We start from the raw sequence: 21,217 nt of genomic DNA, 5'->3' as shown, positions 1-21,217 counted from the left end.
TTAGTCCCTTGTTTATACATCTGAGCAAGGTAAAACCCAACACTGGTCATACCACAAACATGGCAGCGACATGTCCAATATATCATTTAATTTGCATTCTTCAATAGCAGTTTTTGAAGTCCTTTTGTTCATTAACTTGTTGCTCAGGCCGAGCACCTCATTAAACCCACAAACCTGCCACAGCACCAAGCACACAACAATGGCTGCAGCGTTTAGCCCAATTTGCACTCTATATCCAGCTTTTTATCTGCAGGCCTTTTATTATATTCAGTGTTGCAGCCGCACAGGCCCAAAGCCCTGAACACAGGATGACACACACAGCATCAGCCAACACTGCCCAACCCCATTTACACCTTTCTTTCTACTCAATTTGTATTCTGAACCTTTCCAAGTTACCTTTAGTTTGCTTATGTGGGGTTGATTTTTGCTACCTCTCACAAGGTGGCAGAGGGTTGTGGTAACTCTAAATACATGAATATACAGACACACATTTCCATTATCTCCTTCTGGTACCATGGCAAAAACACCTGTGCATTCTGCCATCTATACACTGAGAATCTAGCAAAGGTACCTGCTGCATTCTGAGAGCATTAACACCTCTAAAACACTGGATTTTGTGTATTTGTGGTAGATCAAAGGTGCTGAGAATCATGTGCTTCTGAACTGTGAACCAGAGTATCTGTCTCTTAATCCCATCCCTTATCAGTTGGTTTTGTGGAAGTGCTCACTGAATTTTCATTTTGTAGGTGGAGAAATGGGGGCACAGAGAGGTGTTACCTTCAGGGACAGGATGTAAATTAGTCCTTTCCAACACAGCTCAGTGGAGAAATCAACCCCAACCCCAAAACCTGCTCATTCCACTCAGTAGAGCAGAATACACTGATTGGAATTTGGAGCTCCAGTTTGGAGTCTGCAGGTAGTTAAATGAGCATGTTTATAAGTGAATTGAATACAGCAGGAAAAGGAATTTTTGGGTGGAAATGTTACCCTGCTTTCATCCTTAGGACAGATGGAGAAAAAGCTTCCTTTGACAAGGCACTCTGGAGAAGATGAACAGCCCAGTTGTTCCAAGCTGTTGTCTGGGTGGGCTCCTTTCTCCAAGGATAAGGGAAAGAGCTGAACCTACAGCTGGATGGCATTCAGAACAAGTGAGCACACGCTCTTGCTTAAATTATTGAGATGCTTTTGTCCAGTCCTTCACTCCAAACTATTTCATAACTTGTGTTAGGAATTGTCTTCAGGTGTTCAGCTCTCAAATCAGTTCCACAGGCATTTTTCTAACAGTAATGTCACACCAGAGCTCAGCAGCAGAAAGGAAGGTAGGTGTAGCAAGGAAGGAAGGGCTTACATGACTTTTGCTGAGGTAATTCAATATAGTTCCAATTGTCATTTTATTTAGATGATGAAAACCAAAGTATATCAATATACTGATATGCTGAATTCTACTAATATTCCATCAGATAATTAGTAAAAATAACATCATATTTGCTGTTCTGAAAATGTACTGATTATCTTGTCCCCAACAATCCACCTCATACTCAACTCCAGGAAATTCTGCATTATGTTTCTCTCCCATTTTTCCCTATTCCAGATGAATAGTCCCATAAGTATCTTGTAACAGGTCAGCTTTAAGTGAATGCCTCATCAGAAGAGTAAGTCAACAGATAGCTGTAAAATCTTCAACAAATGTTGTCTACATAAAACTTTAGTTCTTTGTATTTCAAAGAGAGTCAAAATCCATCTAAGATATACTTTGAAATGCTAGAATTCAAGCAGCACAGGTGACATTAATTAAGTTGAGGTGTTCAGTAGTTGAAAAATTACTTACAGAAAACAAACTGATATAGGTAAGAATGTTCTTATTTTAAATTCAAGACAAGTTTTCTTGTCCAAAATATTGAAAGCAACTTACTACCAGTGCCAAGAAGTCCCCTCTATACATCTTCAGCTGCTACTGCAGAGGTTTTTTTCACACTTGTACATACATTTGGTACTGACAGTGTACAAATACAACCAAACATGTCACCTTCCAAAGTGACTCAAGCTTTTTAACTGTGTGTGCAGCTCTTTCCAAGTTCCACAGCCCAAGGGAGCAAGTTATGCCCTCAGCACTTCTGCCACAACCATCTTGTGTTCAGCCAAGAATTGTGTGGTATTCTAGGAAGTTCTCATGACCACAAAATTCTACATGAAAATATAAGCAAACATCCAGCTTCTCATCCAGTCAAAAAGAGAGATTTTAATACACAAGGTTCAAACTTACAACTCCCATGTAGCTACAGAGTATCCAGGCTCCTCCTACGTAGAAAACAACTTTTGACAGCCCCAATATGGAGTGCTAATACATCCTTGTCATAAAAGGAATCAATACAAAATAAATGTGTTAATGAGCTTCAAATTCAAACGATTTCCAGCACTTCAATAGAATAGGTCTGAGATTCTCTCAGGTGGTTCAGTCTTTGTAATTCCCGCAAACTTCCCTCAATCTTGTTGAGTTCTGAGTAGAACCGTACCTGAAAGGAAGAAAACAGAGACATTTATAGTAAAATATAATCTCCCTTTCTTTTTGTACATCATCATACTGTGGAATTATCTCTGGTTCTGCACAGCTTAAGATATTTAAGCCAAATGAAGCAGCTTTTGAAATCCAAATGACACAGAGGCAAGTGCAATTCAAGCTCAGGAAGGAGCACACAGAGGAGGACAGACATTATTTGATTCACTATATAATTTGTTGCTGTCTGTCTCCCCCTGTTCTCAACATCCATATTCTGAATCCAACAGAAAATCAAAGAATTATCCCAGAAGATGCAACTTACTTGGGCTCTCACAAACTTATGCAGGTTTGAAAGCAAGTCCTTTGCTTCTGGAAGCATCACCATGACAGTGAACTGAGCATCAAGCAACAGGCACATCCAATCCATGATCTGAAGAGAAACAAAAAAAGTCCACTTACACTTCCCAGTGTGGAAATAACACATTTGCCTTTAAAAGCTGAACTCTGAGACATTCACTTCTACTGCAAAATGCATGGGCTCACATGTTCAGGCATATTTTAAGGAATATTTGCATTTTGATGGTTGAAGTGTTACATCTGACTTCACAGAGGTTGCATTGATGGACAGCTCTTGGTAGAATGAATGCAGGTGTCAGTTGATTTTAGATATTCCCAACTTCTCACAGTTACACACCTCAGAAAGAGAAGGAAGCATCACTCTTACAATGAGCTCACCTGATTTTTTGTGGGATAGAATGAGCTGCTCACCTGGTTTATTGTGGGATAGAATGAGCTGCTCACCTGGTTTATTGTGGGAGAGCGTATTCCAGGAAGAGTGGTGTTCACTTTTTCACTGCATTTCACATACAGGTAATATAAATACCTGAGAAATAGCTGAAAGCAGAAAAGTCAGAATATTTGTAAGGGACAAACATTTAATAGACCAAGGGATTTTGTTCTGCACATGGTAATAGTCATAAGGATTTTTAAAATTTAATTTTTTTGCTTTTGAATGCAACATAGATGCCTGTATACTACACATTAAAAACAAGTTTTATGGTTCTCTTACACCACCCATACCTGGATGTTTGAAAATTCCCAGCAATATTGAGTGTAAATTACATTCAGGGGTAATCACTGTTCCAGGAAATGTGTCAGAGATGAGATCAGCTTTGTTTTGATGTGTGGGGTTTTTCTAAAATCACTGGAAAATCACACATATGCTCAGGTACACACAGTTCTTGAAGTTATATTTCATATTCTGAGAAACAGGGGAGTTTGGTGGGTTTTTTTCCTAAACTGAGGTGATCTAGATTTGTATTACATTTGGGATTATACAGAGTTTTTTCCCTCATATTTTCTAATCTTGTTTCTAATAGGACTGACTAAATTACTGTGTCTTTTTCCTTTCTTAAAAAAAATCTAAATCAAGGGAAGGTATTATTCCTTGCTAACAGAATATGAACTTTTTCCAGGTCATAAAGAGAGTTTCTTACTTACATCTTCTAAAATAAGCAAGGACTACAAATATCAAGAAAATTACATAAGTATATGGAAAAATGTGATATTCCTTAATATTAAATCTTATTAGGCATCCTAATTTCATTTTCATGCATTAGTTTGTTATTCAGACTCCTGAAAAAATGGTGAATTTCTCATATACAATAGAGAAAAATCTTTTCCCTTTCCTTCACCACAAAATAAGTGGTTTTATACTTTTTAATGCTAAAATACTTACAATAGCTTGTTGAGCTGGAAGGTTTTTCAGGTGAGGCAAAAGAAATGTTTCAGTGTAAGGTGAATGGAGAACAGCATTTCTGTGTGGTGCTATTAAGGGAATAACACTGCAGGAAAAATACCAGTTTCTTCAAAGCAGAGTGAATTCTAAAGAAAATATTTCTCCAAGTTTTTGAGGGAAGCTCTATTTGAATCTTATTTCTATAATGAAATATCTACAGCAACTGAACCATTACAATAGATTTAACTTGAACAGTTCTGTCCACCACAAGAGTGTAACTGCCTGATGTGCTTTAATAGGCAAATATCCAAAGCACTGATACCTTTGCTCTTAAGTAGAGAAAAATTATTGCAAAAGAGTAATAAAATTTAGTTTAAATTGGTGTAGATACATTCTAAAAGCTAAATATTTCTATTTATATTTAAACAGTTTTTCTACTGAGTAGGAACAGCTCTTAGGAGAACTCAAACTTTGAGCAGTAGCAGAGGTTGTGCCTTTGGCAATAGCAAACACAAACACCCACAGCACGTGCAGTGCTCTGGCTGCCCTTCCCTGTCACAGACATCTTTTAGGAAAAATCCCTTCCTTAGGATTTTTCCTCTTGAGAAGCTGAGAGGCCTCAGGAACAAAATGTAAACAGTGATTATCTGCTGCTGTGGAATGCAACAGGTGCATCTGGGATTGGTCTCATGGTTGTTTGTAATTAATGGCCAATCACAGCTGGCTCAGACTCTCTGTCTGAGACACAAACCTTTGTTATCATTCCTTCTTATTCTACTCTTAGCCAGTCTTCTGATGAAATTCTTTCTTCTATTCTTTTAGTATAGTTTTAATACAATATATAACATAAAACAATAAATCAGCCTCCTGAAATATGGAGTCAGATCCTCATCTCTTCCCTCATGCTCAGACCCCTGTGAACCCCGTCACACTTCCCCACAGAGGATACAGCAACGCTGCCTTCTGAAGCCCAACAGGGCAGGATTCACCATCACTCTGCCTTTCCTTTGGGATTTTGGTATCACACATGTCCTGGTCCATCTCTTCACTGAAACCATTTTCTAGAATTTCAGTTTTAACTTCCATGTCATTGCATTCAACATCAACGTAACAGATGGCAGAATCCAGGTTTACATCTACACTTTTAAGATGGTCTTCACTCATGCTGTAGAAGAAAATTTCAGACATTTAACACTTTTAATTATTAGCTTTAAAATCAGCAATGTCATCAAGACATATAATGAATTCTATGAAGCTTATTATGAAAACAAAACCAGACTAAAATTTGGTGAAGAAAAAAAGGAAAGAATGATTTGGAGTTACCTTAAAAATGCTTTCAGGCAAGCATAAGTTATTTCTTCAGGAATATCTGGAAACCGTTCTAGGCAGATCTGTAAGAGCTGCAGGTCTTTTTGCTCCAAAGCAACAGCCATTAAATCTGGACATAAACTGTAAGAATATGAATTTAATAGGTTGCACAGTCCACACTGAGAACTACACTTTAGGTAGTAGTAGTAATCTTCCTCCCCAGATGGAATTTTATGTAAAACACCAACAAGAAAATAAACACCTTTGGTACTAAATTCTGATAATTCAAGAGCAGCTTATAAAAATTTTATTTCTACTTCTTTTTATTTTAATAATTGTTCCTTACACTTTAAAAAATGCAGAGTCATTACCTGTAGGACAAGTCCCGGGTTTCAACGATCTCCTGCAGTAAACTTTGAGGGTAGAACTTTGGATTTTTTTTACATCTGTCTGTAAGGGCAGTGACCACACAGCCAATGGCAGCTTGCAGATCTAGGGTCGGTGCTCTTGCTATTAGTTTTTTCAATTCAATTTCCACCACATAATTAGAAGTATCCTGGAAAAGACAAATACTGTGCAACTCAGAAGTGCATGGCACATGTTTGACAACTACCCTGGCATTAATTAGAAGGTGGCATTAAGTAGAAGTAGATCTATTTTGGAATTCAATTTACAAAAATTTATAGAAATCCCTCACCACTCTGTGTTTTGATAGGATAGATTCTCTCAAGCATGAAGGAGCTAAATGAGGAGGTTCCTCACTCTGAACTCAGGCAAGCTCATTAATCACCTGTTACATCAGTGACAATACCAGGTGAGCTGTAGGTAAGTTTCCCTTCCTGTGTGAGCTATCAGAGCACTTGCAGCAAGTTCTAGAAAGGAACTAAAGAGCTTTTTGCTGAATTTACAGTGGAAGTCCTGACAATTCCTCCATCTTCCTATGGCTAAAATGCCTTCAACAAAATTAAGGCCATAAATAAGAACCTAAACAAGCAAAGGTCAGATGAAATATCCTCCCTTATTTACTGTAAGAGACTGTCATTAAAAATGAACAAATTTGTGCAAGTTTCCAGAACTCAGCTGTTATAAGCCATGTACAGTTATCAAAATACACTCCTACGACAAAACTTAATTTCATCATTCCCAAATGCACAAAATGATAATAACAATATCCTTCATCTCACCTGCTCAAGGCAGCTTGGTCACCCTGATATGTGGAAAGAGGTAACAGCTAAAGAGACACTTAGAATATTCTGAGAGTTTCTAAACACTACTTGAGGATATTTGAGGTACTTACTTTGAGTCTTATTAAGAGCTGCTCAACTGATAAGGACCCTGATCGTCCAGTGCTCCTGTTTGATCTTAACTGTGGTGAAGAAAAACACAGAGTTATTATTCAGCTCCAAAATATTTAAGGATTTCAAGCAAAATAAAAGGACACTTCGTGTGTCAACTTGCTGTCCAGACTATAATTACTAATTTTAATTCCAGAAACAGTGCTAGAAACAATCAGTAACAGATAAACTGAAATTTCTTTCTGCTGCAACACTTAAGAGCAGCAGCATGGGGAAGAGACAAGACAAACAACAACCCCAAATGACCCCAATGCTAACTCACATTCATTCTGGACTCTGCTTTCAGAGCTACAGACTCCTGGGACTCAAGGGAAGCCACCAGCTCTTCCTCTTCCAAGGTATTCCAGTTCACAAACGAGGACACATCTGGGAACACACAAATGAAACTGCATGAAGGTAACACTTACAGCACATTTACTGAAGTATGAATATTGCATCAACTTCTTATGCTAATAGATACTTTCTAAACTATAATGCAAGGGATTTTATGGCAAGAAAGTTGCCATTTTATTTCAGCAGTGGGTAATTTTATGAGGTTTTTCTTATACTGTTCCTCCATTTTGCCTCTGGGAACAAGAGAAGAAAGTTATTACACAATTTATCCTGAGCATTACTTGCAGTGTTTTACCACTGCAGGGTTTAAAACCACTGTGACAGTACAATTTTAAACTGAAGTTTACAAACTAAGGTTTGACATTGCCCTATCCAACCACAAACTCTTTGAAAATTCTTTTTAGGAGACAGCATTTCACTTTGTTCTCAGTGTTCATCACCAGCATTCCAGTGTTCTCAGTGATTCCAGGATCTGAATGACAACCCAGGCTAAGTGAAGCCACAATAAACTCAGACATTTGTGTGCTTTGGTGTTCCCAGCACCAGTAAATTTAGCAGCCAGGAACACAGTGTGAAGTTGCTTCAAGCTGTTTAGATCCAATGAATTAATTTTATAGGACTGCGTTAAAATAATTTTTATATCATTTCCTTTTGAAAGGTCTTTTCACTGTAATTGTTAAAAAAAAAAAATAATCTTACCAAGGCTTTGACTGTCCTTGAGCTTTCCCACAGCAGCTGCCAAGGATGATGTTTCACACTTGTACATAATTACAGTCAGCACTTTCCCATGAATTAGAAAAAATTTTTCCTCGTAACACCACAACTACAAAATATTAAAATGTATCATAAATGAGATAAGCAGAAATGTGAGTTCCTGCACTCATGTGTAACTCCTTACTGTAAACTTCAACTGGAAGTCAGTGATCAGAATATTTTAAATTATTTGTGGTAAGTTTAACATTTGCTAGCAAACCTTCATTAACTGCTGATTTTAAATACAGAAATTACAAATGTTGAGTATTTTTCCAGGGATGTCCTAAAATATAGGGGGCAATAATGCTGCTCCAAGGCATTAAGCCCTCTGAAAGTTTCACTTTTTAAGTTTCCTCTTGTGCAATTTTAAGACAACAGCAGTCAGCTGCTCTGGTTCACTAGTGCATTTATTCCTTAGGTGTCATTTCACCAATCTGACTCTGGAATAGCTTGAAGTGCTGCTCAGGTGTTCACAGAATCATTTAGGACTTCAACTGCAAATTGCCTGAACAGAACAGACACTGCTGGGGTTTGTGCTCAGTGATTTCATTCACACCAAATAATCATGATCATGAGAAATGATAAAGCACTAAATGGTCACAGAAACTCCTACAGGCACCACTCTCCCAATGAATATTCTGACAGGAAGTGCTCATTAACTGGTCAGCAATAATTTTGCTGCAGAAGTTGCAATTCCTGCTCCCCCAGCAGCAGCAGAGCTCTGCAGCCCAACACTCCCTGCCCTGCTGCCAAAAGCACAAAGGCCCAGGAGCCAAAGCCAGGGCTCAGCCTCACCTGGCCAGTGGTCCCCCGGGGCAGATCCTTGCAGGTTTGCAACGTCTGGAATTTTGTATTCCATATGGTCAGGAACTCTGAGGGAAGTAACAGATGGATGAGACCAAAAAGCAACACAAGCACCACATTTGCCTTTGCTGCTTTAGTCACAAACTCTGGAGGAAACAGAAATAACTGTTTCAAAAGAGCTCAGGCAGATTTAGCATTAGGAATTACATCACTCAGGTTAAATCCCAATTCAGAGAAATGCTGGGTTTCCAGTGAAGAGCTTTAAAGCAGAGGCTGGGACAAGATAGACAGCAGTTTTCACACCCAGTGCTTTGCCCAAGGAAATTTTAGACCTTACAATAGCTTAAGATGATTTTTCAAGTTACCTTTGGGCTTTCTCCCAGGATCGGGGACATTGCCCAGCACTGCAATGTGGTCTTTGTCCAGGACAACTAAAGATGTTCCTTTCAGAGCAGCTCCAGATACTGAAAGTTTTAGTAGTAGTGACTTGGACAAAATTTCTTCTTCTTTTTCCTCTTCTTCTTCAGTATCTTGCTGTAGAGGTATCAGAACCTGATACACAGAATGATTGGTATCTGTCAAAAGAAAAATAATAATCACTCTTTTACGAAGTTTTTTTGTGGAAAAAGCCTGTTTGATATCATTTGTCAAAAGAACATTAAAAAAACCCCAATATCCAATGACTGTTGAAAGAAGAATTAATGCAGGATATTTAAAGGACTTTTTATAATCCAAAGCAGCAAAATAAAAGTACAGCAATGAAGGTGCAGTGAGATCTGCAGGGTACAAGTGATCACAGGTAGGAACAGTTGGCCTTTGTAACCATTAAAGTATCAGGAATCTTTCATTACTAATTGTAGCTATTTTAGAAAGCTTAAAACCTAAAAATATTAAACAGCATTTCATAAATATGAACATATTATGTCCTTTCATACAATTTTTTGCTTCATTATCACAACCCATTAACAAATACAACTTACACAAGCACAGAAGTGTGACAGTTTGGTTTGTAATGTGTGCTGTGAAACACAGTGGCCTGGCTAATTTCTGTTGTTCAAGCTTGTATTTGTGTAGACTGTTCAGCTTAGGCTTCTGTACATAGACAAAAAAATCCTTATCCTAAAATAAAAAAAAAAGGAAGTTTTTCCTTAATTTACACAAAGAAGATGTAACAGAAATTCAGATATCAGTACTGCTTAACTTTGGATGTTGTGCAAAATTAGGAAATTGTCTTTTCTATAGGACATACAGAATTATTTGGAGTAATCTGCAGACTAACAAGTAAAGAAAATTCTTATTTGATGCAACAAACGGATTTACAGGAAGAAACATTTGCATAAAGACAGATTCAGGTATAATTCCTTTTTTAAAAAACATACAAACTATTCAATAGATCTTCACAATGAGCAATGAAGAGTCACACAATGTCCACTGTACTTCATTTTATTAATTGTTCTGTGCAGTTCTGAGAGCCCAGCTCTAGCCCTGAATGCAACACAACTTCCATTTAAATCAGGATAATGTTTCTACTAAAAGCTTGAAAAATCAAATGAAACCAGTGATGGATTTTGATAAAAGCGCTCAGGTCTCCTGCTAGGAGAGTTTTTAAAATAAAAAATATTTAACTCACTTTCTGAGTAGTGAAAATTAAGACAGGTTCTTGGCCTTCCATAAAAGCTCCACTCCACCTAAAACCAGAAAGCTGGATGAACATCCTCCAAATTCCAGGTTTATACAGAAAGTCATAGCACTATACACTGATAATTTTTAGGAAATCTCTATAAATAACTCTAAGATTTTAAAACCCAAGTGTTGGAAGAAAACACCCAACTCCATGATCTCAGTCTTTGATTTTCCCCAATTTTCACAGTCCAAGAATTCAGCAAGACCCTCCCAGAGAGGCCCCACTGACCTGATGGTCTCAGCTGAGATGAGGTTCTCGATCTCCTGCTGAGGAGCCTCCAGGAGCACATCCAGGCTCCGGACCCCCCCTCCCCTGAACAGCACCAGGGCCCCCCCCTGGGGCAGGGAGTGGATCCTGTACACGTCTGCTGAGAGCTGCAAGAGCAAAAACACATCTCTGTTCTCTGCTACACATCCCTGAAAACTTAAGTGATTAGTGCATTATTCACACTTTTAACAGAAAAATTAGGAAGCTTTAAGATTCTTAATAATGTAGATCTGAACGCTGTTGATTTGCTGAAATGCCACAAATAATGTAACTCACTACCCCAAAAAAAAGCCAGGAAAATGTCCTGACCAGCATCACATTCCTGAATCACATCACAAAATACAGGACAGGGTCAGGAGGTGACACAACTGCTCTACAGCAACACACGAAGTGATGTTTAACACATCAACCAGCAGAACATGGAGATCTGTAACTGAACACAATTCATCATCTTCAGAAAGTCCTCAGAAATGCTGGCCTTGGTATAAAAATCACTTTAGGAGAAATATTCTGATGCTAAAGTCAGTGCAAGTGGATTCCTTGCAATACTCCACAACATCATGAAGCACAAGTTAAGCTAAAATGTAACATGGCCAATACTATGAAAATTGGGGCAGTTTTTCCCTCCACCAGGATCCAAAACAAAAAAAGAGAACACCTGAAGACACTTACTGTTGCTTTAAAGGCTTTGTCCAAGTTAAGGTCTTCATTCTTCCATATTCTTAAAACCTTTAGGAGAAGCATCATTTTTAGATAAAGCAGTAACACACAGACTTCTCAGCACTCAAAATACCAACAACTGCAACAGGAGGAAACAACAGGGAGCATTCAGAGCAACCTGAGGGGGAACTGCCCCAGGGGGGAGCAGAAACAGCAGGAATAGAAACCAAGCTCAGAAATCCTGAGCTGGAAATAAAGAAAAAGACATAGCAGAATTCTGAATTAAAGTAGATCAGAGTGATGGAGACAGGTGAGATACAGATTTTCACAAGCAATGCAAGGCCAGGAGTGATAGTTCGCAACAATGAAAAGCCAAAGGCTCAGCATGATCCAAGCAAATGCTCCATAAACACCAGAGAAACTTTGAACTGTGAAACAAGAGCAGGAAAACAAGGATGGGGGTGTGAGTTATTGGAACCATTCCAGTACCACAAAGCTGTAAATGTCACCCAGGCTGCAAGAGGAGAAGTAACTCATCCTCAGGGAGTGCAGCAGCAGGCACTGAGCATCTCCTGTGTCCAAGGCCACCAGACCATGGTGCTCAGCCAGAACCTGCTCGTGGCACTGTGCAAACCCAGGGCACCACAGAAAATATTTCTGTGTCTGCTCTGGGGTGCCCTGACCCCCAGGGGAGCACTGACTCTGACCCTCATCCATGGAGAAAGCATCCACAAAAGTGTGAAACAGATCATAGAGAGCAGTGTAGGTGAATCACTTGGTGAGAAATTGATGGTTTGGGATTTTTGGTAAGTTGTGGATGGAAGCAAGATGGAGGGTACAGGCTGTCATCCTGGGTTTCTTCTTCCTGGGTCTGGGTGGCATTTTGTAATTGGGTGGAAAAGTCTGCACTGGGGGCTCTCTGGGATCAGTTACTGGGTTAAAAGGGAAAATAATCCAGGTGTCAGCTCTTAATTGGATAGCTTAGTCTTAAAAGGCCTTGGAACAAGAGATTGTTGGCCATTTTGTGCCTTCTAATGAAAAGCTGCCGAAGTCACAGTGGTGAGACTGTTTTACTGATAAGAAATAACAAACACCTGAGTCTGAACATGAATTATTGTCTCAAGTGCCTTCAGTCCAGACCCAGAAAAAACCCACAACTGGTACCCTCACATATTACCGGTGTGCTGAGGGCTCCCCACACTCAACCAGAAATGTTCCACTGCTGATTTGTTCCTACCTGCATCCCTCAGGAAGATCCCCCAACCCATTTTCCCTCTAGAGAAGGATGAGGCTCTCACCTTGCCATCATGAACTGCAATGTACTCGTGGGTTTCAAAGTTGCACACGACAGGACAGGTGAGGATCTGCCCTTGCTTGACTGACCAACAGCCCAGGGGCTTCTGATCCGAAATCTGGAGTGAGAACAAGGACAATGCCAGTCAAATGGAACATGTGAAACACTTTGGGGACTTCTCCATGACCAAAAGGAAATGAGATACAGCCACATATGGAAGCTGCTTTACTCAGAAATTCCTCTTGTTTCCACCTCTAACACTAACAATTTCAGAATAACAAGAAAGAACTCTCCATTAATGAGATTTCCTTTCATGTAAGAAATAAGTTTGACCTGTCACGGTCTGAAGGGTTTATGCCATGAAGCACAGGTACAAGACATGGCTTCTTCAAAAGGCAAATATTCATTTTATCACTAGTGGCATTTGTTTTTACTGACTCGTACAATCACACACAGACTTGTGCTTTTCCTCTTCTATTTCAGGGTGAGTTATTGAGACCAAGAGCAGTGGATTTTGCAGTCTGACCTCCTGCTCTGTGTGATTCACAGCCAGGGCACTGAGCCCCTCTCCTCCCTCAGGAGTACACTGGGTGTATTTACAGCACTGAGTGTATTTACAACAAGCTGTGTTCTCACAGATGGTCTTGGCAGTGGGAATAAACAACCCAAAGGAGATTGTATCATCAACCCACTTAGACCATGGAATCGTTTGGGTTGGAAGGGACTTTAGATCACCAAGTCTCACCCCCTGCTATGGCAGGGACACTTCCACTGTCCCAGGCTGCTCCAAGCCCTGTCCAACCGGGCTTTGGACACTGCCAGGGATCCAGGGGCAGCCACAGCTGCTCTGGGCACCCTGTGCCTGCCCACCCTCACAGGGAACGATTTCTGCCCAATATCTGAACTAAACCTACTCTCTGTCAGTTTAAACCCATTCCTGCTTGTCCTGTCACTGCAATCCCCAACCTTGTGTATGTGATAGCCAACTAAACACAGAAACTCAAATACTCGCCCTAAAGTTTCTTATTATGGTCTACTGAATAACAGAGACCAGAACACATTTTCATTTTCAGGTGCTGCGAACTAAAGTTCTGCTGGTGCCCGCAGGACGGCAGCTGCCACTGAGCTGACAGCGCAGGACCTGGCACTGCAGGGACACGTGTCTGTGGCTTCGGGAAGGGGTTTTTGGGACGGGGAACGGACAGAGAATATCAGCAAAAGGAGAAATACGCGAACGAGCGCCCGAGCCGCCCCGCGTTCCCGAGCAAAGGGAGCGCAGGGGACAGAGCATGGCCGGGCCGGGCCGGCACCGCTCCCGGGCTGGAGCCAGCCCAGCAGTGGGAATAAACAACGGGGATGGCGGCGGGGACAGCGGGGCCTGGCCCGGACAGCCGGGAGAGAGGGAACACGGGAAACGGCGCGGCCCCGGCCCTGCCCGGGACACCCCCCATGCCGGGGCTGCCCCCCGAGCACGCGCGTGCGGTACCTTGAAGAGCGTGGCGGCCCGGCCGCGCTCGGTGAGCAGCACGAGGTCGCTGCCCGGGCCCGGCTCCAGGCACAGCCCGGGGTCGAGTCCGGAGCCGCCGCCGCCGGGGCCCGGCCCGCGCAGCGTGAAGCTCTCGCACAGCGCCGCCATCTTGGCCAGGCCCTGCTCTCGCGAGAATTGGCGCGGCGCGCGCGCCCCCGCGTGACCCGGGGCGGGGCCGGCCGGGGTCGGGACGGTCCCGGCGCTGTCGCGACACGGAGGGCGCGGTGCTCTCGTGAGGCGCTGCCCGGCCGGGCCTCGCCTGCCCCGAGCGGCTGAGGGCTGCGGGCCCCTGCACTCCCAAGGCGTTACGGGCCCTGAGTACCATGAGGGGTGCGGAGAGCGATGACAGCTGTCCTGGGGACAGCGCCCCGCAGCGGGACGCTCCGGGGGCCGCGGGCACTGCCCTCACTCGGCTGTCGCCGCCGCTGTCCGATGGCTGTCCCCATCGCTCCCGCGGCGTTCCCACGGCAAGGCCGGCTGTATGCTAATGAGGGCGCAGATTGACGCTAATGAATGGGTCACGTGCACGCCGATGAGCTGGGTCACGTCTCTGGGAATGAAGGTCACGCGTATGTTAATGAGGCGGTCACGTGCGCGTCAATGTGCCCGGGACGGGCGCTGGGGCTGGGGCTGTCCCGGGCAGCGGCCGCGCCCGTGCCAGTGCCCTGTGAGGTACCGAGGGGGGATTGTCCCCAGGGCAGCGGAACGGGAGGGGATTGTCCCCAGGGCAGTGTCACGGGGCGGGTGGGATTGTGCCCAGGGCAGCGCAGCCGGGGGGTCCCGTTCGGGATTTCACCGCGCTGTGTTTCCCTGTGCGGCATGTTGAGCGTGTGCAGATTTCAGCCCTGCCCGAGACCAGGAGCCCAGGCTGTGGAAGGTCGGTGCGGGTCCCTGGGGTCACTGTCCCCACCCGCTCGGGCACTCCCGGCTCCGGTGGCACGGCCGGGCACGGTGACCCAGCGGCTGCCGAGGTGTCCCCGGGGCTGCGCGGGCTCTGTCCCCTTTGAGCCGTCCCATTTCCAGTTTAAAACATTTCCAGTCCCCTCTTTGTTCCCCTGCCCTGTCCCACGCTGCCCGGAAGCTTTTCCCTCCTGAATGAGCGCTGCCGTTCGTCGGGAGCAGGGAAGGCTCCGTTTCCATGGAGGAAGTGAAGTCTCTGTGTAAAAGCTTATAAAGAACCGTTGTGCGAGGGAAACTTCTGGTGAGTGAAATTAATTGACTTGGAGACAAGCCTGAGAGCATTCGAGTGGTCTCTTTTCCAGTCTTTTCCAGTTATTTGGTACAGCACTGAGCTGCCAAACCCTGCATAAAGAATTAGATTCCCCAAAGGAAAACTTCCTTGTCAACCAAATGGTAATTTACAAGTGAATGGGTTAATGCCAGACTGATGGGGCACTGCCCCGGTAAAACCTTTAACAGACCTGGGGCACAACAGAACCCAGGAGAGGCTGCAAGTGCTTTAAATTTTCCTCACAAAGTTAATTCTTTGTGCTATTTAATTTTGAGGAAGTGACTTTCAGAGCTGGGATAGAAATGTCAATGTTACATGTTAGTGAGGAGGTTTCTGCCTACAGGAGACTCGGTAAGAGAAAACAGCCACTGTTGTAAAGAATAGTTGTTGGTAGTTTATTTACAACAAAATGCAACGAAAAATACAATATTAAAAATAATAAATAACTTGGAAAAAAACAGAAACTAAGTGATATGAGAAAAATGACAGTCAAATTCTCCTGCTGAGCCTTGCACTATTGAACGTGCAGAGCAAATCAAGACTTGGTCCTTCTCTGACAGTGGTGATACATTGCCTGATGTTGCCATCAGTGCTCTAAATAAGAGAAATTAATTACTGGACATAACAGAATCATGTGGAATTATCACAGAAATGAAAGAAACCAATAAAACCTGCTTTAGTGACACCACAAAACTACAGGAGATCATAATTCAATGACCATGCTGTTCATTTAAAGCAAAACATTGTTAGACTTATTTAGCAATTTTAACTTACACATAGAAAACCAAGTCCAAACAATGGCAACAGAAAATCTCCTATTGGCAAGATTTTGAATTCTCTCTTACTGCACTCACTAATTCATAAAAAGCATATACATTTGGCTTATTTCAAAGGATAACACATTGTTTTGAAGTTATAGTGCAGCAAGCTTCAAAGCAGTTTTAGCAAAGTCTAGCGGTCTTGTTACAAACTGAAATTCAAGGAACAAATATTTCAGTTTCAAAGTCTCTACAGCAGCAATTAATGCAAATTGGCTACTAGATGTCACAAAATCACCTTCCAGAATAATCAAAAAAGCCAAAGAACAAGGTCAAATAGTTTCTTTCCATAGTATTTATCCAGTCCTTTACAAAATTAACCATTACATTCATAAGAAATCCCATTAAGTACATGTTTCAGGAACAACTTTTGTGGGTCCCTCCCTTTTTGATTTTTTAGGAGATGGACCCTTCTGAAGCTGCACTGAATTGCCAGTTGTTTTGTAATGATTGTTCTATCCAAAATACACAAAAGTACAAGCAAAGCGTGGAGGTTTTCACAGAAACCTGAACAAACTCATCACAGTTTTTGCTCTGAACTGTATTCTCCTTGATAAATTCCTTGCCAAGTCCTAGCAGGGCTGCATCACGGGATTCTTGTCACTGTGGCAGAGGAGAGGAATACAGGCTGTGCTCACCAAGCTCTGAGGCTGCACCCAGTAAATAATGACAGCATTTATCTTTGCAAACAAAGTCAGGAACACCTGCAAAACTCTCTATTTTAATCCTAATAAACATGTCTGAAAACACAACAGAAAGGGAAAAATCAGCACTGAAAACAATCCCTTCCCCTCAAGGTGTTACACTGAAATACTCAGACCTTCCTTCCCATTTCATTTCATGTGTGCCTGCTGGGAATATTCTAGAAAAAGCTCTCTTACCCTAAATAGCAGCCAACCAAACAGAAAAAGGCATTTCAAGATCCTGTCATTGACCAGCTGGGTGATGAGTGCTGGGGACAGCGAGGCAGAACTCAGCATGATCAGTGAAAACCTGGGCCGCTCTTATCCAAGGCAGGGACACATTACAGAGCTTTTAATTGGCCTTGATTGGGCAGCAGCAGAGGCAGAGTGGCTGCTCCTGACCCTGCCAGTGCTGGATCCAGGGTGGGGACACTGAAGCTGGGCACAGCAGGGAGGGTTCTGTCACTCTGTCACTCTGACACTCCAGGATCTGTCTCTCTCCTACATCTCCACCAGGCAGCTATCCAAATCTGTCCTGTTCAGTGATTTTCACAAATGACTTGTCCCCAAACCTACTTAATATCGTGATCAATGTATTGGAAATCAATCAAAATGAGTAAAGATGGAACTGCTGTGGTCTAACGATCTGTGTCAAACCCAGATTCCCAAATGTGAATAGAAACAGTCACATGAGCACCAGGACACTGAATAGAGCTGAGCAAATTTGTCTTGGACAAATTAAAAATCCATTGAAACAGACTTTCAGGTGGAGCAGACCTGAACTATTTCTGTATGGGCCAAAGTCAGGCAATGAGAATAGAACCAAACAATGTTTTATGTTTTTAAAGATTTCCCTTTGCTGGCAACGTTCCAATCTTGACACTAAATCAATAATTACAATAAAAAATTACACATGATCCTATGATTCCATAATGTGCACCCTGGTTAAGCTGAAATAATAAACCAATGTAGGAAAGTTTTGTTTGCAGTATTACAGCAGCTTCTTTTTAAACAAAGCAGCATCACCCATCAGGTCAGAATTCCCAGCTCTGGAGAGAAAAGCAAAGCCAAGCATGGACAGGACATGGGAGAATGCAGGACCACAGCAAACCTGCAGAGAGCTCCTGGACATTGCTGGCTGCAGCATTTTCACTATCAGACAAATGAACACTTGTTTCAGTGCAGGTTGGCAGTGGAATTGCTGCTGCTCCTAAAACCTCTTCCCAAATACCACTCATTTCACAAAACCTGCGCTGCAGCTGCAGCCAGAGAGGAGGAGCTCAGAGCATTTCAGCCACTGCGCTCCAGGTTTGGGTGCCCCCAAAATGAGTGTTCAATATTCAGGCACAGATCAGCTCTGAGAAGTCTCTTTTTTCCTCCATCCATGAACCATCAGTGGTGGCACAAAGTGTCACCCACTGGGATGGTTCAGGTAGGAGCTGTCATTTTCTGGAACTGGACAGGGGCTCCCTGATGCCACCAAGGGAAGGAGCTGCAGCAGCCATGGAGCAGCAGCTGCTGTGGGGGAGAGCAAAGTGTCCCACAGAGGGGGCAGGAGGAAAGGGTCTCACCCAGTTCATGCTTTGAAGAGAAGGAAGGAAGAGCCACTCCTGCCATTTATTTTTCTCCTTCTTCCTCCATCTACACCTCCCTCTGGGAAACATCCTTGTCAACAATTGAATTCCTGAGATTGAGGAGTGATTTCATACACACACACACCAGGAAGATCACTTCTGGTTCCTCAACATCACCCACCACTGGTTTGCTTTTTGAAGTGACTGATTTTGTCCCTTTCCCCAATGAGGCAGTGCCTGCACCCAGCTCTGTCAGATTGTTCTGTTTAGCAGAGATTCAAGGCAGGAAAGAAAAAGAATCTCCTGTTTTCTTCCCTTTGCATTCAAGGTCTCCCAGCCTGACTACTGCTCTTCTTCCAGCGAGGAAAAGACAGAATTCATTGCTTTTGTTTCTCAACTGGCACAATTCAGCTGCTTTTTCCAATGTCACAGAACACCACTGATGAACACCAACACTCTGAGCTCACAAAAGGACAGGGATAGTAAAATACATTATCTACAAGAAATAGGTGGTTCCTGTTACAAATTCTGTGCAAGGTAGAAATAGTTCAATGGCCTCAAAGTCAATATAATTAATTACAACTGGGGCTTTGATACAGTGATATTTTAGGTTTGAAAAGATTTGTGGTTTGTGTTTTAGGCCCCAAATCCTGAGTCATATTAAGCAAAATGTGGATCTGTTGGTGTTCAAGTACAATGAGTTACAGGTCAAAGGTTTATGAACACACAGGAGAAGCCTGAGAGTGGGAAAGATTTTAAAATTGGTTATAAAAGAAGAAAATGGGAGGGTTTTTTCTGTTAACCCTGCCTTCTAGTTGGCACTAATTTGCCTCAGAAGTCCTTGGCAGATTTACTTAATACCTACTCCTAATTATAAATGCTGTGACCTAGATGAGGGTTTGCAGGCAGAGTACTGCTACAGAAAGATTGGTTTTCGTTTATAGCATCCCCTCAGACTGTTCCATTGGTGGCAGTAAGATGCACCATATGGCTTGAAACACTACTTTAGGAATATATAAACTACTTTCTCTTGCATGCACTTTTCAGAAGGTTTTAAGGATCAAGTCTGAGGAAAGGAGTCATCTTTCCACACCGGAAAGATTATCTGAAACAAACAAAAAAACCAACCAACAAACCAGCACGACCTTTGGAGCAATGGAGTTATGTCACTCTTGCTGTGGCAGACATGGCTTATCAGGAGGAAACATGCAGGGCTAATTTAAAAGGTTTTTTTCGATGGATCTGGAAGAGTGAGAGTTTCTGGAGCAGACTTTTTCCGAGGCCGATCTTTGGGAACTGTTAGGAAATCAGGAGCATCTGTGGAGAGAGGGGTTGATGGAGCACTAGATGGAGCACTGCGGGTTGAGGAAGGCATGGAAATGCTAGAGATAGATATTGCCGGTGGGAAAATCCCAATCTTCTTGTTGGTAGCTTCCTGAGTGGCTCGTTCAAACTCTCGGACTTCATCCATTGTCATGTCTTCAACGAGAAGGAATGAAACACAAAGGCATGTTAGAATAATTTCAAATAATCATTTCATTAACTCAGTTAAACTACTTCCATCCAAATCCTAAAGCAGGGAACGATTGCTTATCACGCATCTCATTAAATGCTTCTCCGCATGAATGCCTCCCCATTGTAAGGCACTGACTGGAGCACAATGAGCACAGTGTAAAGGAAACAAAGTTTTAAGTACATTAATCACGTCCTAATGGTTCCTCTACCTGGGTCTGAGCTGAATAAAGATTGCTGCCTCTGGAATTGCTGGCAAAACCCAGCTATTCCACAGGCAACTAAAGAGTACATTTGGATACAGTCAGCAGGTAGCATTTTTCAGAACTTCAAACTTTCAAACTTGAAAAGGGTTTTAAATTTTTCATTTCGATTATAAGGCCAAGTGGGCAAAGGGTTGTCATGGTTTGTTCATCTGCTGTAATTATCAAGGGATGAAAAATTCTCTCTCCTTCCATTGACTTGAGCTGCAGCTTCATGCAAGGACCAAGCCTGTTTTGCTTTTCCGCCAATAAAGCCTGAAGAATTCTCTCTCCCTTGACAAAGCCGCAAGATTCAAATGCTCAATTCCCGCGGAACCAGGCAGAGGAGATGAGGATTAAAGCCCTGGGGAAGGAGAGGCGGGCAGGGCGCAGAGCTGCCGGGGCTGTCCCGGAGCTGTCCCGGTGCTGCCCAGCCCCGCAAGAGGGCAGCGCGATCCCAGCGCGGAGCCGTGCGGAACCTGCGATAAACCACGGCAGTGACATCTGCTACCACCCGGGAAGCTGAGCAGAAAATCAGCAAAGATCTTCTGGAACCTGCTGCTCCATGTCTGCAGTGCCTGCAAGACGCCCACCGAGCCAACTGAAGGCAATGTTAAGATTTTTGCTGAATGTCAAGTTACATTCATAAATTTGAAGTATTTCATTAGACCATTTATAGATTCTTTGAGCCACGAAAGATCAAAAATGTAGAAATAAAACCAGGAGTCTTTTAATCAATTAAGAAGTCTCACATATTCGAGTGTCTGAAGCACAGGGCTGGCAGTGGGGATTACCAAATTTGTGATAAAATCCTGTTCTTCCAGGGCACTGATGCTTTTTGCCCCTACCCAGCTGCAGACATGTGCAACCTTGACTGTTGAAGCAGCTTTCTGTTGTGTTCCAATATTACATGAAATAAAAGCGTGCACGGTGCTG

General features: G+C 42.7%; 2 protein-coding genes and 1 long non-coding RNA gene across 3 annotated transcripts in view; 1 reads left to right on the top strand and 2 right to left on the bottom strand.

Annotated features, from left to right (window-relative positions):
* Nucleotides 1–1,372: 1,372 nt before the first annotated feature.
* Nucleotides 1,373–14,410, bottom strand: NOL11 (nucleolar protein 11). The gene is made up of 18 exons (XM_059485594.1): nucleotides 14,180–14,410; nucleotides 12,698–12,811; nucleotides 11,412–11,468; nucleotides 10,701–10,846; nucleotides 10,419–10,476; nucleotides 9,769–9,907; nucleotides 9,154–9,363; nucleotides 8,780–8,856; nucleotides 7,931–8,054; nucleotides 7,161–7,264; nucleotides 6,841–6,909; nucleotides 5,915–6,099; nucleotides 5,559–5,684; nucleotides 5,185–5,400; nucleotides 4,236–4,314; nucleotides 3,299–3,391; nucleotides 2,820–2,927; nucleotides 1,373–2,513 (listed from the first exon to the last, which is right to left on the bottom strand). The coding sequence occupies exons 1-18, from the start codon at nucleotides 14,327–14,329 to the stop codon at nucleotides 2,400–2,402; spliced, it is 2,169 nt and encodes a 722-aa protein (XP_059341577.1). The 5' UTR covers nucleotides 14,330–14,410; the 3' UTR covers nucleotides 1,373–2,399.
* A 218-nt stretch (nucleotides 14,411–14,628) lies between these two features.
* LOC132081723 (uncharacterized) lies at nucleotides 14,629–21,063 on the top strand. Its single transcript, XR_009419728.1, has 3 exons — nucleotides 14,629–14,893; nucleotides 15,303–15,422; nucleotides 20,513–21,063. It is a non-coding gene; the product is annotated as an uncharacterized LOC132081723 (long non-coding RNA).
* Nucleotides 19,770–21,217, bottom strand: part of PITPNC1 (phosphatidylinositol transfer protein cytoplasmic 1) — a 74,730-nt gene continuing 73,282 nt past the window's right edge. The window contains exon 10 of the mRNA XM_059485604.1: nucleotides 19,770–20,006. Coding sequence (XP_059341587.1) covers nucleotides 20,001–20,006 — 6 coding nt within the window. The 3' untranslated portion in view covers nucleotides 19,770–20,000. The remainder of the gene's footprint in view (nucleotides 20,007–21,217) is intronic.

Source organism: Ammospiza nelsoni, chromosome 19 (assembly GCF_027579445.1).
Source record: "Ammospiza nelsoni isolate bAmmNel1 chromosome 19, bAmmNel1.pri, whole genome shotgun sequence".
Classification (NCBI taxonomy): Eukaryota; Metazoa; Chordata; class Aves; order Passeriformes; family Passerellidae; genus Ammospiza; species Ammospiza nelsoni.
This window is presented reverse-complemented; position numbering and strand designations above follow the sequence as displayed.